Source organism: Penaeus japonicus, unplaced genomic scaffold (assembly GCF_977035675.1).
Source record: "Penaeus japonicus unplaced genomic scaffold, GWHDUDI00000001_assembly GWHDUDI00000008, whole genome shotgun sequence".
In the NCBI taxonomy this organism is placed as follows: Eukaryota; Metazoa; Arthropoda; class Malacostraca; order Decapoda; family Penaeidae; genus Penaeus; species Penaeus japonicus.
The window spans coordinates 22677623-22695122 of NW_028234410.1; the positions used below are offsets into that span (position 1 = coordinate 22677623).

Sequence of the window (17500 nt, forward strand, 5' to 3'; positions counted from 1 at the left end):
CACGACTTTCTTGACCTTGGTGAGCGTCTCCTCCATCCACTTGCTGTTGATCACGGTGGCTGCCCTTGGGTGGATCGGGGTGACTGTGTGCGAGGGCGGCGTGGAGGAAGGGCGCGGTGTGGGGTGGGGGGCAGAGGAAGGAGAGTTATCGGGTGGCGGAGTGGGTTCGTCCTCGCCCCCAGTGTATTCCTCCTCGGGAGGGATGTCTGACCGGTGGCGGGGCGTTGTGGCGATGGGCGGGGCCTGCGTAGTGGAGCTCTCCGACGCCACGCCCTCCTCTTCCGCAGAGTAAGGGATGCGGGTGAGGTTGCCCGTTTGGAGAACCCTGACGCGGACTGGGTAGATGCCCATGGGGATGCTGGGGGTAGATGAGGTGCTGCAATTAGGATTAAGACATCTGGTTCGTTGTCCGGATTTGAATTAGATACAAATTACAGATGACTATTTGTATATGGAGATTTAGGAGATAATTTGCTCGTTTCATATTCAGTATATATTCAGCTGCTATCTAGGAGTCTTTAAAGCCTTGATTGAAAATTATGTCTACAAATAAAAAAAAATACAAATACAGTTTTGACTTGTACCAATGAAAAATAAACCTGACAAAGAAATTAATGGGATTTAGAACTGGTCACCTCTACGATATTTGCTACACAATTATGCAAGTTTGCTGTCTTCTGAATGGGATTCCCAGTCAATAAATCGTTAAAGTAATCTCATGTGGTTCCCTTCTCCATCTTGTATATTTAAAAAGACCTGGCGCTACCCACCTGGACGTAAACAGCCAGTGTTTATGGAACGGAGAGCAGCGGTACGTGATGTTTGGCGCGCCGAAAAGATTTCTCAGTTCCCGCCGCGTCCGCTGCTCCTTCGCATCGCCTTGCTCGGGTTCGTTTCCATCAGCACCCTTTTTTGAGGGATAGGGGAAGCTCCCTGCGCCTTTGCCAAGCTCCCTTTCTTCGCCGATTAGCTTCGTCGGTTCGAGCGACGCGTCCGCCATCGCTCGCCCTTCCCCGCTCCCTCTCACGTGGTCGCAGTCGCGGCTCAGAATGTCGATTCTGCGAAGATCTGTTTCTGCCGGGCTCAGCATGATTTCCTGCTCGGCGGAGAGTTGGGGGATCAGCGTTCCCTGCTTGTGTGTGGCGGCTCTCCTCGGCTGCCGCCTCGCTCGCCTCGCGTCCCTCTGCCTCGCGACTTTGCTCATTTCTGGCGACCCAAGGGCGCTCTGTATCATAGAGTTTCGGGTTAACGTGGATTCTGGCAAGTGCCAGAAGATTCGGCTTAACTTCTCTTCACCTCCAAATAATGCAGCGTAAGGATTTGAGGCAGTTTGTAGCGGGCGCTCCCACAGACTACTGTCGTGGTTTCGAAATGTGTCTGCCAATTCTCGTCTTCTTCTCTCATGATTGATAAATTTCTTGGAGCCCGACCTGCTTGCGAACAAGAAATCTCGAAGGCGATAGGAGGCAAGGATTTTCCTTCTGGCGCCCCTGACTCCCCTTCTCCGCCCTCCCTCACGCCGAGCATCCCGGTGGCGCAATCGCCGTTGGCGATTGTAGAGGCTGTGGCGATGGCGGTGGCGGCGGCGCGATTCCGACGAGGTTTGTTTGTACGCTGCTGCGCCGAGATCCCCCGCTTCAGCGCCGAGATTCCCATCGCGATTTCCCGCCACTGAGGGATTTGCTGCGTCCCGAGCTGACAGCCTCTCCTGTGGGGGCGGACTGACGCCAATGTTCTCGCCTGGTGGCAGAGGCGTAGGACGTTTTTTAGATTGGCGTTTCCTATTACTCGGAGAGGTAGATCTAGATTGGTTTTTGCCTCTCCTGCGGCTCGGGCCCAGGGCTCCTTTTGTTGAACGCGGGCGGGCGGCGGTGAAGAGGGCTCCAGAGGAAGGGCGCTCCGCCGCGTTTTGTTTGTTGCCGCCACCCTTCGCCTCATCGGGGGGAGAGGCGGCGCTCTCTTGCACCGCGGTTCCATTTTCGACCCGTGAGCGGTTCTTAGAACCCATTTTCCTCTCCCTGTTTGTGTTTAAGGGAGAGATATCACCGGGATTCTCATACTCGTCGCTGGCCATGTTTGCAATCCTTTCTCGGTCAGTTTTCGTTTTTTGTGGATCATCCGGTACACTTGTTGCTCTGTCTGTGGTTGTCATCCCATTTCCCCTGTTCCTGTATTTTCGTCTTTTTCTCGAGTGAGAGACTTTGGGTTTTTTTCTTCGCTTCTTTTTCTTCGTTTTCTCATTTCTTACGTGAGAGTTTTTGTGTTTCTCGGTTTTATCTACGCTACCGCCCTCCTTTTCCTGTTTGTATTGCTTCATTCTCCCTCCGTCGCCTTCTGTGCCATCCTCGTGGATAGCGCTGGAGGCGGACCTGTCGCTTTTGCTATCCAGAGCGTCCGCAGACAGTAAACCTCTTTCAGAGGACGGTGTTTTTCTTGGCCTTGTCTTAGCGCGACCTTTCTCTCCTCTAGAGCGCGTCCTTTTTTTCTCTCTCGGCGAGGATGACGACCGAGACTTCTCAGGCCCGAGGTGAAAGGTGCCTTGAGGTGTTGCGTCATCGCCAAGCCCGTCTGACGCCTCGGCTGATCCTGCATTGGTGATCCTGTGCGATCCGGGCTGATCCGCCCTCGATCCCGGTTCAACGCCTCTAATATCGTCGTTCGATCCGAGATCAACTCTTCGCGAGCTGCCGACTCTCTTTTCATCTTCGGGATTCTGAGTGTCGCCCTTGGCAGGTGTCTGTGCAGGTGTTTCACGGCCGGGAGGACGGGCTTCGTCCCCGCCGTCATTCCGGGATTGTCTTTGGGAGCTTTTTCTTCGCGTCGGTTTCTTTTTGTTCCTGTTGCTCTGCGACCTCCGCTCCGAGTTGGATTTGATGTCCTCGCGTCCCCCCTTCTTGTCATCCTTCCTCCCTCGCGGCGCGATCGTAGTTATTGCCTCTTGATTATCGGGCTCCAATCCCTCCTTGGGGACACGAGCCAAGGACGCGCCGCCATCTCCTGAGCTCCTATCCTGATGGATGTTTATCTCCCCTCCTTTGTCTGGCTTCTTCCGCTCCTTCCGCTCTTTATCATCGTGGCCCCGCGTCCCCCTCCGCCCCCCGGACAACACACTTAGGCCTCCGCTTTCTGAATCGCCTAGGCCTTCACCCTCGCGTCCGAGCACCTTTCCCTCCTGCTCACCCCCTCCTGCCTCTTCCTCCTCCCCCTCCCCACTGGCAACACTGTCAATCTTGCCTGGGACGGCGCTCGTTTCTGTCACTGCACCCACGGTAACTTTCGTTTTTCTCCTGCTGTGAGACCTTTCAAGTGAGTTTTTCATGCCAGGAACAACACTGCTGTTAAAGGTAACAGTCTGATGTCCGTTATTAGTAACGCTAGGTTTACTAGTTTTTATTGACTTTGGTATCGTATCCTCACCTATTCCACTGACCTCTCTCGTTCCATTATGTTTCGATCGGCTAACACTAGATAGACTGCCTTTTGTCTTATTGTGGAATACGTATTTCCTTCTGCCTCGTAGCCTTGGGCCCCCGTGTCCGTCCACCGCTTCACTCTCCGTCTGCTTTCCCACCACAACGTCCCTTTGCTCTTCCTGAGTCTTTCCCCTTGCACTCACTCCCTCACTTCGTCCTCCCCCTCCTCCTCCTGTTCCCGCTCCCTTCTCCTTCCCTCGTCCCTTTTCCTCCTGGGCTTTCTTCTGCTTCTTCCTCTCCTCGATGGCCTTCCGTATGTGCTCCGGGGGACCGTCCAGGGGCACTGTGACCCGCAGTGTCCCCCCGCCCAGCTCGGCCACGGCGAACGGCGACGTGTGGTTCTCGTAGAGGCGGCCTGGGACGGGCGAGAGAAAGAGAGGGTTAAGGGGTACGACAGGTACGGGTCCTTTGTAGTGGTTAATAAAGGTTCATTCCTCTTCCTTCTGCTCTCCCATTGACTCTCTCGCGCCTCTCTTTTTCTTACACCTCTCTCTCTCTCTCTCTCTCTCTCTCTCTCTCTCTCTCTCTCTCTCTCTCTCTCTCTCTCTCTCTCTCTCTCTCTCTCTCTCTCTCTCTCTCTTTCTCTTTCTCTCTTTCTCTCTCTCTCTCTCTCTCTCACTTTTACTCACGTACACCCACCCACACGCCAAACCTAAAAGGAGTAAATCTCGAAGAGAACAACCAATCATACTAAAAAGAGAAAGGGGAGAAGAAATCGCAAGGAAGACGATCCCCTCGACGAGCTGGCCCGCCCAAGACACCCTCATTCGGAAAGGCCTGCGTGACCTACTCAAGTAAACGTTGAAAGGGATATTTGAGCATGCCTTTTCCATCCCGCTTCCTTCCGGCGTGATCCCGGAAGCCCACAAGCAGCCTCAGACTCATATGAAGATGGACGTTCCGTGGCAAACAGGACGATAACGATGGATTTTCCAAAGATGTCTTTTAGGGTTTGGTGGGTGGTGAGGGAGAAGGGAAGAGAGGAAAATGAAGGAGGGTGAAGAGTTGAGAATGAGGAGTAAGAGGAAGAAGATTAAGAAGAAAACGTAGAGGTGAAAGAGGAAGAAATGGAGGGCGAGGGGACGGGGAGGGGGAGGGGGAAGGGAAGAGCAAGGGGGAGGGAAGAGCAAAAGGAAGGAGAATGGGGAGGGGGGGAAATGGAGGAAGAGGAGGAATAGGAAGAGGGGGAGGAAGAAGAAGGGGGAGGCGGAGATGGAAAAGGTGAAGGAAGATAAGGAGGAGGAGGAAGAAGAGTAGGAATAATAGGAGGACTAATAATAAGAGTAGGAGGAGGAGGAGGAGAAGAAGGAGAAAAAGAAGAAAAAGAAGATTAGGACGAGGGGGAAGAGGGGGGGAAGGAAGAGGATAGGAGGGGCAAGTAGGAATCAGGAGGAAGGTCCAAATATAAGTAACATAAGAAGGAAACAACAGGAGGGACAAACGGTAAATGCAGAAGAGTAAACAGAAAATGAAAGTGAAAGAAAAATGGGGGAGAGATGCAAAATAGAAAAAGAAATAAAAGGCATCAGAAATAACAGACAGAGAAAGAGAGGAAGAGGAAGAGCGTACTGGAGTTGAAAAACGGGATACTTGTTGACCCACGTACAAAAGATCAGACATACAGGAAAGGGAAAGAACTAGATAAACGCGTGTGAAGCGAAAATAAAGATAGATGGAAAGATAAAGACATGATTAAGACGGGTGCACAGGAGTGGAATAAAATGGAAAATACCTATAATGGAATGAGGGAAGATCGGGTAAACATGTGTTTAAGAAAAAAGAAAGAAAGAAAGAGATATACACGTATGTAAGGTAACAGAATAACACATAATAAACGTGAGTAATACGATGAAAAAAAAAACGGACGAATACGTAATGGAATATTGGCAATAAAGAAAATGGAAAAAGGATAAACATTTATGGTGGAATGGGAAAATACCGGATAAACACATGTGTAATGGCGACGCAGCAAAGGCGCGACGTCGTGCCCTATCTAGCGCGTTTCTTTTGGTGTTCGCCGTGTGCGTGATTACGTTGCTTCGGTTGTTGTGTTTATCTTTGTGTTTGCACCGCGTTCGTTCGTGGAGCTCTTAGGCACTGTTCGTGGGTGTGGAGTTGGTCGGTTAGCTGTTGCTGTGTTTCGTGTTGTTTTTTTTCGTTTTTTTATCCCACCTCGTGTAGCACCCAGGTGGGGTGTGATGACCGTTGCGTTGTACGTTTTTTGTGAGTGTTGTCGTCCCGGTGTTGGTGTAGCGCAGGTTTTTTTGTCGTCGTTGCGTGAGTTGACTTGGCTCCCGTTTGGGTTGTTTCTCCGTGGATGCCTTTTGTTTTTCGTGGTTGACTTCGTTTCATTTTTTCGTTGTTCTGCAAACAGCTATAAACCGCAGGCAAAGCGTAATTTTTTTACTCGTTTGCTGCCCCGTCTTCCGCGTTCTTTTTACCGTCGGTTCGTTGCCTTTTTTTTTTGTGTATCGTTATGCGTATCCTCGTGTCGTTAGTTCGTGTTTGCCATCCGTTTCGTTGTTTTTATCGTTGTTTTTGCCAATCAAACTCGTTTTTTGGTTTGTTTCGTGTTCGTTTTTTTTTTCGTATTGGGCCTTTTCGCGTATTTCGTGCCCCGGATTGCCTCCGGCGTTGTGTTTTCGTGCCTTTTCTCGCCCGTTGCGTTCGTTTTTTTTTTTCTTTTGCGTTTTTGCGCGTGCGACGTTTTTTTTGTTTGCCATCAAAAAGTTCATTGAAAAAAAGTGTTGCTTTTGACTTCAGCTGTTGTTGTTATTTGTACTCGTATTCTATGACGATGTGGTTTCCTTTTTACGGTAATTAATTGTTTAATTCCTTCTGTGAGGAATATCTGTCAATATTTGATACGACCCTTCAGAGCTGGTGGGGGGGGTTGGTAGGGAGTACACTACTGAGGGGGACCGATATTGGGAGTGTAGTTGGAGGGGACGGACGAGACGTTGGGGGGGGAGAAAAGAGAGACGAGGAGAGTGGCGGGGAGGGGGGAGGGGGAAAATAAAGAGGAAGTATCAGAAAGAAAAGTAGAGGACTGAAGAAGTGAAGAGGCGGGAGGAGGAAGGGCAGACTGAGGGGGAGAAAGGGACACGAATGATGGAGAGGGAGATGGATGAAAGGAGATGTCGAGTGGGAGGCGGTTCTTTGGTGCGGGAGGCGTGGTTGATGAAGGGAAGGAAGGAGGGGAACGGTGAGGGAGACTGGGAGGGCGTAGGAGGGGAAGCGGTGGGGGAAATGGGTGCGCGGTGGGGGGGGAAATGGTAGAAAAAAAGAAAAGAGAAGAAGAAGGAAAAGAAGGAAAGAAAGAGGTTTTTTGTGTAGGCGGTAGGGTTTAGTGACGCTGTGTGTGTGTGTGTGTGTGTGTGTGTGTGTGTGTGTGTGTGTGTGTGTGTGTGTGTGTGTGTGTGTGTGTGTGTGTGTGGTGTGTGTGTGTGTGTGTGTGTGTTGTGATGTCTTTTGTGTGTGTGTGTGGGGTGTGTGTTTGACCCGTCGTGTGGCGTATCCATTGCGTTTGTGTTTGTGTCGTGTCCTGTTGTGCGTATCTGTGTGTATCTTGTGTGTTTCTGTTTGTTGTTGTGTGTGTGGTGTGCGTATCAGGTGTGTATCTGTGTTGTGTGTTGTCGTGGCCCGACGCGATCTACGCGACACCGCGCGGATGTTGTACTTCTTTGTGACTGGAGATCTGTGAAAAATGGTGAAGTTATGCATGTAAATAGTCGGGTCTATGATGCATGGCGACGAAATTTGCGTCCGTAGGAAGGAATCTGTGAGATATGATGGCGGTGTCTATGTGTATGAGTTTAGGCTGTAACTTGCAATGATAACACGCAGAAAGAGACCAGTTAGAAAGAGACCAATAGGAGGAACAGACCAGGAGTAAGAGAAAGAACCGCAGGGAGAAGTGAGAGACCAAGTATCTATTGGTTTGGAAACCCGTATATTGAAAATATAATTTTTAGAATGCATCATGGGGAAAAATAATAAAATAATAAAAAAAAAAAAAAAAAAAGACAAAAAAAAAAAAAAAATTAAGGATTTTGATAATAAATCTAAAATAAAAAAAAACACAAATCCGGATATCTAACCCACAAACACGTAAATGTTTTTTGAGGAGATAACCAAAGGTGTTTTTTTAAAATATAAGTAACTCTATAAGGACTACTAGGATTGGAATGATTGAAATGAAAAGAAAAAAACTGAATATAACAGATTTTGGAGGTGAAGACGGTTTTGTTTTGGGTCCTGGTGAGGCAATAATGTCAATTGTTTAATTAAATGAGGGATGATTTTGGTGATGATGGTGATTTTGTGGATGCGTATTTAAAATGATATAAGGCTTAAGTCTAGGCGAATTAGAGGAGGGAAAGGCAGTTAGCAGAAGCAGATAAGAGAGATGCTTCGCCGGGCTTTTATTGCCACTGACAGCTACCTTGGCACATGAGGCTGAGAAGCCGGCCCCCGACCTGATCTTGGTCCTTACTCACCGTGATGACCAGACATGGCGACAGTGGAAACTCAAGAGCTTACACGAGGCTCGATTTGCCGACCATGGGAATGAGAGGTCGGCACACTAACGATTACGCTACCTAGCGGCTGGTAATGATATGATCATGGTGGTTCTCATTTGAGTTCATAGTATATATAAATATTAAGGCATAAGGGACGACGATTTGTCCTGTACTGGTGATTCGATAATGATGGTGGGTTGCGCTGCTGGTGGTTGTTTGTTTTTGAGCGCATGACAATCAAGATGACAATGACCGGATGACGCAGTGTGCGGTTTGAAGATGATGGCTGTGCTTGGTGGTGGTGATTTTGAGGATTTCTATGACTATGACATTACCCAACCATGACCATGACGATGATGATGATGACAATGACGATGATAAAAATAATGATGATAACGATGATGATGATGGTGATGATGATGATGATGATGATGATTGCGTTGGTTATACTGATGTAGTGAGAGAGAGAGAGAGAGAGAGAGAAGCTGAAGGAACAGGCAAGAACTCCAGCGCCCGTTCCCCTGAAGAACGTACCGGTGAGGAAGTTCGCCGCCAGCCAGAGGTCGGCCGCCTCGTCGTGTCCAGCCATGATGGTCACGTGGTCGTTCTTCACCAGGAACGGTGTCGACCCCCACCGCGCCCGCGACACGATGGTGCAAGCGAGCCTTGGGTAGATCAAAAGAATGAGGGTATATCTATCTATCAATCTATCCTAACAATCTATTCTCTCTCATATATTATACATATATAAAAAATATGTATATATATACATAATATAAAGATATATATCATACATATCTACTGTATATCTACATAATCAGTATGATATAAACACTAATCAATATATATATATATCTAATATATATATATATATTATATATAACTATTACACACACACTACACACCAAGATACTCTCATATGTACTTCATTCAAACATATCAAATCAGTTAAACTCTTATAGCACCAGTGTTGCCCAGGGGCCATGAGGAAGAAAAACGCTCCCTCCTAATCACATGACGGCGGGCTTATCGACCCGGACCCTGTGGGATGAGCCTGGTGGCTTCTGTGGCCCTTAATGCGCGGCAGGAGGCCCCGCAAGCAGAGGGGCCGTGATCCCGTTGCGCGCAGCAGGGAGTACGCGGAGGTCGGGGGTGGTGCTGCCGGTACTTCCGGTGTCCCCCCCCCCCCCCCCCCCCCCCCCCCCCCTTGTTGTGGGTGGCCCCCCCCGGGCGCTTCTTGGGGGCACGAGGCCCCCGCGGCGCGCGCTGGCAGCAAGTAGGCGCTAGGCGGCAAGCAACAGCTCACGGGAATCGCAGGGTGAGAAAGGGGCGGTGAAGAAGGTGGGAGGGGGAGGGGACATGCAGCTGAGGGCAGGGAAGAAAGGAGACAAGAAGAAAGGGGAGGAAAAAGGTGCCGGTGATTACTATGAAGGCGATGGGAAAAAGCTCCGGCGAGGGGTGTTGTTAGGTTCGGTTTCGTGGTTTATAGGTGTATTAATTTTTTTTTTGTTAATATGATCTGGATGTTAGTAGTGTGTTATTGATTATCGGGAATGCGTGATATTGATTTAATTATTTATTGGTTGAATTGAGTGGTTGGTTGTAATTTTGTTTTGTAAGGATAATTTAATTTTATATGTTGATTCAGATATATTATATTGCAGGGAATGGGGGGGGGGAAACTAAAGGGGTAAGGTGTGAGGTGTTGTGGTGGGGGGGTTTTTGCAGGTGTAGGTTGGTTGGGTTATGTGGTGTTATCCATGTGTGGTGTTAACAACCTGGGGTTTGGATTCTATCTAGATCCACTAAAGATATATATATCTAATCTATTATTATATATCTATCTATCTATAATTATCCTTATCATCTATCTCACTATATCTCTCTCATCTCTGAGATGGTGTGTGTTTGTGGCTGTTTGTTTAGATTTATGGTGTGTATTTGTAGTGGGTGTGTAGTGGAGTGTTGCTGTTAGGAGTGGATTTTGTTTGGGTTGGGTGGGTTGTTGGGATTTATGTTATATATTACTCGTTACCCCCTAACATTACATATCAGTACAGTTTATTTAGTATTGTGTTGTTGAGATCATAGTTTATTTGATTAGAGATTTATGTTTTTATGTGATTTATTTTTATATTGTGTGTGAGAGTGTGAGTTTGTGATGATAGTAGAAGTAGTATTGGATAGTCATACATTGTACATATATATAATATATTTATGATTGTGACACTCACTAATTCTCGACGACCACCTCACCTGTCAACTATGTGTGAGTTTTTATATTGATATATTATTAGACTTATGATATAGCATACTGTATATTGTTGGATGGATGTTTTATGTATATGTTTTATCTGGTTTTTATTTCGTCAGATTTGAGAGTAATTTATATAATATAATATAGTTATTTATATTGATTATTTTGTTTTTTAGGTATAGATATTTTCATTAGATATTTTTTTATTATAATTTGTATACTTTATATAGAAATATTTTTTTACTAGTATATTAATTATTGCATATAATATACATAATATTTTGGATATTTATATAGATAGATATTTTAGTTATATTCTTTTTGGGTAGGAGCTTTTTGATTTAAGATTTGTTATAGTTTTTTATGCGGTACATACATGACCGTACGGGTATGCCACTATATTTGCAAGGTAAGCACGTTTCATGCCATAACTGCCCTGTTCGTTTACACCTATTAGGTGGATTTATATATTATGGATTAATTTGCAATGGCCTCGTGCTGTTGATTTGTTAGTGTTGCCACACTGAGACTCTGCCCTACAACGCGCGGTTTTTTTTTCCCGGTTTGCCTAGCCTATAGCCCTCACAGGAACACTCAAGGCCGTCGGTAAACAGTTTTCGTTTTTTAACCCTTCTTGGTCTTAGAGAGGCGGCGGAGGCATCCTCCCCGGACGGCCGGCAACGGCATTCTGGGGTGTGCGCCATGTGGTGCGTGTTGTGACTATTTGTGTGTGGTGTGTTGTGTGTGTGTTGTGTGTGGTATGTGGGTGTATTATGCATGTGTGTGGTGTGAATTGTGTTGGGTGTTATGTTGGGTGTGTGTGATGGTCGTGGCTCTGTTGTCTGTGTTCACTTTTGCATGTGTGTTTTGTTCCCTCCTTTGTGTGTACGTGTTGTAGTTGTTGTTGTTACTTGGTACATGCATGGCAATGGTGCGTGGGGTGTTTGTTCGTTAATGTTTTTGCCTCTTTTGAAGGGCCCCTTCTCAGCCCCCGAGGGTACGTGTACCGCCGTGCGGGGCTGGTGTTGGTGTTGTCTGCGGAGGCTGGTCGTGGGTTCCGCCTCGCGGCTTCGAGGGGCGAACAGGAACATATGCACCTCCCCCTTCGCGGTGTTATTGGTTGTTTTGGTTGCTTGTGTTGTAACTCGAAACCAGCACGTTGAAAGGGGGCGTATGATTAGCAGTGACTTTACACCTCATCTTCGCCGCTCGCCGAGAACTCAGTGGCTCAATCCGGGTGTTGTGGCATCAGGAGCCTCGCCTCGTGTGTCTCCATTCACATATAAGCGAGAGTTCATTAGTTGTGATGCTACCGGGGCGAACGCCACTCGATTCGCGCTTGTGCCACTCTTCGGCCTGAGCTTGGTTCTTGGATATTTTTTTTTTTTTTTTGTATCTGCGATTTTTTTTTTTTTTTTTCGTTTATTTTTTTTTAATTTTTGTTTTTTCCCGCGTTTGTTTGTACGTAGCATTTGTTTTGTTTTCTTTCTTTTTGTTTACTTCTAGATTTCTTCTCTCTGTATCCAAAGTGATTCAAGTTAAGCGTCAACATTTAGTTGCAAGTCACCAATTATGTTGTTTATATTATTATAATGTTTTGTTATAAAACATAAATTATACGATGATATAAATTATTACTATGATTATATTGAGGGTTAACATCACTAACAGCACTGATAACGGTTACTGCCATTATTAGTATAATTATTATCATTATCATTATTTGTTTTTGTTATTCCCAATATTCCCAATATATATATATATTATAATATATATAGATATATACCTATTATATAGTATATATATTATATTATATATATATATATATTTTTATATATATATTATTTATAGAGTGAGAGAGAGAGGGGAGGAGCGACTGGAGAAGAGGAGAGAGATGAGAGGAGAGAATAAATAGATAGATGAAGATATATAGATAAAATAATACATACACACACACAAATAATATATATATATATTATATATATATATATATTCTATATATATATATATTATATTTATATTTATATTTATATATATATCGGTTGTACATAAGCCTATAACTTTTTTAAAAAAAGAATTCCAAAGAGTATGTAAATACAGAAGTTAAAAGTTATCTGTAAAAAAAAAAAAAAAAAAAAAAAAAAAAAAAAAAAAAAAAAAAAAATCCCTATCCACCCCTTGATTGAAAGGGATGAACCCCTTTTGATTGTTGGAAAAGGGAAAAACCGGAAACAAGATGAAACAAAGAGGAGAAAGAAAAAGAACGAAGAAAGAGATGTTAAAAGGGGGAAAAGAAGGCAAAACGCAGGCCAGGCTAGGAGGAATTCGCCGCGGATTAATTGAGCGATATCAAGGTGTATATTTAAATTAAAGCGATCGAAGTCTCCGACGTCTGTTGGGTTAACACTCAATCAAAATTGCCACATTGAGGAAAGGCTCCTAACAATTTGAGGTAGGGAAGCTGGAGCGAGTATGGGGAGGGGGGAAAGGACGAAGGTGCTGTGGTACACCCGGGCGAGAACGCGCGAGAGAAAAGAGCCGCGAGCCAGAGCGCGCGACAAGCCGAGCAGTACAGAGACTCTCCTCCTCTCTCTCTCCTCTTTTCCTCTTCTCTCTCTCTCTCTCTCTCCCCTTCTTTTTCTCTCTCTCTCTCTCTTTCTTTCTTTTTTTAATATTTATTTATTTATTTTTTAATTTATATATTTATTAAAAATTTTAAAAATTTAATTTTTATTTTTTATATATATATATTTTTATTATATTTTTTTATATATTATATATATTTTAGAGGGGAGAGGGGAGGGGGGAGAGAGGGGAAGGAGGAGATTTTTTTTTTAATATATATATCAAATTTCCCAACCCTTATCACCCCCTGTTCTATCTATATTAATTATATTTTTTTTTTCCTCCTTCTTTCCCTCCCTTCCTGGCCCTCCCCCTTTCCCCCTTCTTTCTTTACCCTTCTTCCCTCTGCGTTTATGCCCCCCCTTTTTTTTTTAGCCTAAGGATCCAGGCAGATTGACGGGCCTTCAGGGGGGGGGGGGGCTAAGTGGACGGTTTTTTTTACCGGAATTTTTTTTCAACACGCCGGGGGGCGGTTTTCCTTTCCCCCAAGAAAAAATGTCGGGGTTTGGTGCGGTCTGATGGCCTCTCGGGGCTGTTTAGGGGACTTTGCTGGTTAAAACTCTGTCCCCTTTTTTTCCCCCCCTTTCTTATTTATTTCTTTTCCCCTTTTCCATCTCTGGTCTCCCCACATTTTTTTTAAACTTTTCTCTCTCTCGGTCTCTCAACATTTTTTTTTTACTTTCTCTTCTCGGGTTTCTCCTATTTTTTTTTAATTTAAAAAATTTTTTTCTCTCTCTGTTTTTCCCCAAAAATTTTATTTTATTTTCTCCCCTCCTCTTCTCTCTCTCCCCTTTTCCCCTCCCCTCCCTCTTATTACTCTTTTCTCCTTCTCCATCTCTGTCTCTCACATTTTCTTTTACTTTCTCTCTCTCTGTCTCTCACATTTTCTTTTACTTTCTCTCTCTCTGTCTCTCACATTTTATTTTATTTTCTCCCTCTCTCTCTCTCTCTCCCCCCTCCCCCCCCCCCCCCCCCCCTCTCTCTCTCTTTCTTTCTCTCTCTCTCTCTCTCTCTCTCTCTCTCTCTCTCTCTCTCTCTCTCTCTCTCTCTCTCTCTCTTCTCCCGCAAGGATATCTTTCCTAGAAATAATAATGACACGAGATGGAAGAGGAGAGACAACCAGCCAACTGCGATCCGTCGCGAAGGGCGATCCGCGGCCGCGTGTCTGCGAGAGTAGGCTCATGTGAGGCTACGGCGTGAGTGGCGGAGGGAGGGATAGAAATCGGCGTCGGCGTTTCTCTCGTTGGTCTCGCTCGCTCTCTCGCCGCTGGCCAGCTGATACGATTGATCGGCCGCTCGTGTCAAGCGCTTGTTGTAGCACGATTGGCGAGACGAGAGTAATGGTGCTCGTGAAAGGCTTGCGTATGCAACACGATCAAAGAGGCACACAACAAAAAAATCCACACTGGGCCTGTGGGCATGGACGCCACACCCACTAGCTCAGACACACGTTCACTCGCTCACTCACGCATTCAGAGCCACAAAGCCGGCTGGGAGACTCACCTGGTGGGAAGTGTAGACGTAATTCATAAGACTGTCATCGACCTGGAAGTAATCTTCCTTCTGCAGCAGGAACGTGTTATCTGGAGGGCAAGGAGGTCGGGTTAGCAAGGCCTTGGCCTAGGATTCTGAAATTAGGTCACTAGAAATATGTTACCGCTTTGGTATGGAGAGATATATATAGACAGAAATAGAGAATATATATGAATTAGTTTTTGTCCATGGATGCATATTCAAACACATATGCACACAAGTAGACAGTAAATGAATTAATATATAGGGTAAATGAGTATTCAAAAACATTTATATTTCATATATATATATGTATGTATATGTATATATATATTTAAATTTATATGTATGTATATGTATATTATTCATATATATATATTATACATATATAATATATAAATTATATATATATTATTATATTATATATCTATATTATACATGACATACATACTAATATGTAAGATATATCGTATTATGTATATATTACATATATTTATATTTATATATATATATATATTTTTATATATATTTTATATGTATATATATATATATATATTAATATATATATATATATAAATATGTATATATATATATATATATTATATATATATTTATATATATATATATTTATATATATATACACGCAAACACCACACACACATACAACATGACAACACACAAACATACGCATGTTCGCTCATAAAACACATATACCATACATACACATATAAATATATACATTACACACAACTTAAACAAAAAATGGTAGTGAATTGCGCACCTGATAGCAATATGAGAAGGTAACAGAACTTGTTAACGAACTCGTTCCGTTTGGTAACGAAGTTCTCTCTCTCTCTCTCTCTCTCTCTCTCTCTCTCTCTCTCTCTCTCTCTCTCTCTCTCTCTCTCTCTCTCTCTCTCTCTCTCACTTTCCTCCCCCTCACTACTCGCTCTCTCTCTCTCTCTCTCTCTCTCTCTCTCTCTCTCTCTCTCTCTCTCTCTCTCTCTCTCTCTCTCTCTCTCTCTCTCTCTCTCTCTCTCTCTCACACACACACACACACACACACACTCTCTCTCTCTCTTGCTGCTAATACAGACTGACAGAGAATAAAACAATATCTATTGCCTCTGGATGCAATATATAGGCATGATGAGTGGCGGGACATTAGAATTTTTTTTATCCCCCGAGTGTACTGGAGAGAGAATTTTTTTTAGAAGAGAGAAGCGCAGAGAGAGAGCGAGAGAGAAAGAGAGAGGAGAATGACGAGATGAGAGAGAGATATATGAGATCAGAAGAGCTGTGAGAGAGGATAGAGCGAGAGCGAGAGCGAGAGAGAGAGGGGAGAGAGAAGAGAGAGAGAGAGCAGAGAAGGATGAGAGAGAGAAAGCGACGAGAGAGAGGGATCTAGTGATGAGCGATCGAGAGTCCGGGAGAGAGATGGAGAGAGCCGAGAGAAAGAGAAGAGAGAAAAAGGAGAAGAAAGAAAAAGAAAGAGAGCGGATTCGAGTAGAGCGAGTGAGAGAGAGACAGAGAGGATTAGAGAGAGAGAGAGAGAGAGAAAGAGAGAGAGATGGAGAAGATGCGAGAGAGAGAGGGAAGAGAGACTGTCGAGAGGGCGAGAGAGGAGAGGGCGGAAGAACAGGTGAACGAGAGAGGGATCGTAGTACGTGCGAGAGAGAGACGGAGAGAGAGAGAGGGAGAGAGAGAGAGAGTTGAGCGAGAGCGGAGAAGAAGGAGGAGAGACGGAGCAGAGAAGAGATAGCGCGTCACAGAGAGAGAGAGGGTGGGGGAAAAGGCGAGAGAGAGGAGGAGCGAGGAGAGAGGAGAGAACGAGTAGCTAGAGCGATGAGCTATAGAGTGATGAGAGTAAGGAGGAGAGCTAGGAGAGAAAAGATAGAGGAGAGCGAGAGCGAGCTAGAGAGATGGCGAGCGAGAGAGGAGAGGAGAGATAAGCGGGCTAGAGACAGAGAGCGATAGCGCTTGCTGAGAGGAGGGAGATGAGAGACGGCGAGAGAAGGAGAGAATCAAGAGAGAGGAGGGATAGAGGAGAGATGAAATGAGTTAGAGGAGAGAGAGAGATATAGAGAGAGAGAATGGGAGAGAGAGAGACAGATAGCCGATCGAGAGATGGAGAACGCGCGAGAGAACGACGAGCGAGAGAAGGAGGATAGAGAGAGATGAGAGAGAGGAAAAGAGAAAGAGTGAGGAGAGAGAGAGAGAGTGAGAGAGGGAGAGAGAGAGAGAGGACATAGTAGTTGTGTCGCGCTTCGGAGTAAGATCGAGCGGAGAGAGAGGAGATGAGAAAGCGAGGTTAATAGAGAGGGCTTATTGAGATGAGAGAGAGAGAGGAGAGGAGAGAGAAGAGAGCGAGGAGAGAGAGATCTGATCGAGATGTAGAGAGGTAGCTGAGCTATATTATCTTGTGCAAAGTGCGGCGAGAGAGAGAGAGCGTGCTGCTAGAGAGAGAGAGCTGAGATCGGAGAGTGAGAGAGTAGAGAGAGAGAGAGAGCTGAGAGAGAGAGAGAGGAGAGAGAGAGAGCGGTTCGCGAGAGACTAACGAAGAGAGAACAGGGATGAGTGGGATCGAGAGAGGGCGAGACATAGAGAAGGAGAGAGATGAGAGAAGAGAGCGAGGAGAGAGCTAGAGGAGAGAGAGAGAGTAGAGCGAAAGAGAGATCTAGAGAGAGAGCTGAGAGATGAGATAGAGAGAGAAGATAAGAGAGGAGAGAGAGAGACTAGAGAGGAGAGAGAGAGAAGTAGAGTGAGAGAGAGAGAGGGAGAGAGAGAGACGGATGATGCGCAAAGGAGAGGAAAAGAACGAGAAAGGCGAGAGAGGAGGGATCTAGTGAGTTGAGAGAGAGGATCTATGAGAGAGAGAGAGGAGAGAGAGAGAGAGGAGAGAGAGCTAAGAGGCAAGCGAGAGAGAAACGGGAGATGAGAGCAAGAGAACGGCCGAGAGGGATCGAGTAAGAGAGAGGAAAAGAGAAGAGAAAAGGAGTAGAGAGAGAGAGAGAGAGAAAAGGAGGACAGAAAGAGAAAGAGAGAAGGATCGAGTAGTGAGGAGGAGAGAGAGATCGATAGAGTCGAGAGAGAGATGAGAGAGGAGAGAG

The 17500-nt window shown here is 45.4% G+C and overlaps 2 protein-coding genes across 2 annotated transcripts in view; one reads left to right on the forward strand and one right to left on the reverse strand.

Moving 5' to 3' along the window:
- Positions 1–17500, forward strand: part of LOC122250272 (two pore potassium channel protein sup-9-like) — a 456730-nt gene that overhangs the window by 161192 nt on the left and 278038 nt on the right. The gene's annotated exons all lie outside the window — the stretch shown is intronic.
- The window catches only part of LOC122250667 (uncharacterized), a 40733-nt gene that overhangs the window by 8959 nt on the left and 14274 nt on the right, over positions 1–17500 (reverse strand). Inside the window, exons 3-6 of the mRNA XM_086539384.1 lie at positions 14347–14461; positions 8531–8691; positions 771–3828; positions 1–358 (exon numbers count right to left, since the gene is read on the reverse strand). The exon at positions 1–358 is cut by the window's left edge and continues 1777 nt beyond it. Coding sequence (XP_086395510.1) covers positions 1–358; positions 771–3828; positions 8531–8691; positions 14347–14461 — 3692 coding nt within the window. The remainder of the gene's footprint in view (positions 359–770; positions 3829–8530; positions 8692–14346; positions 14462–17500) is intronic.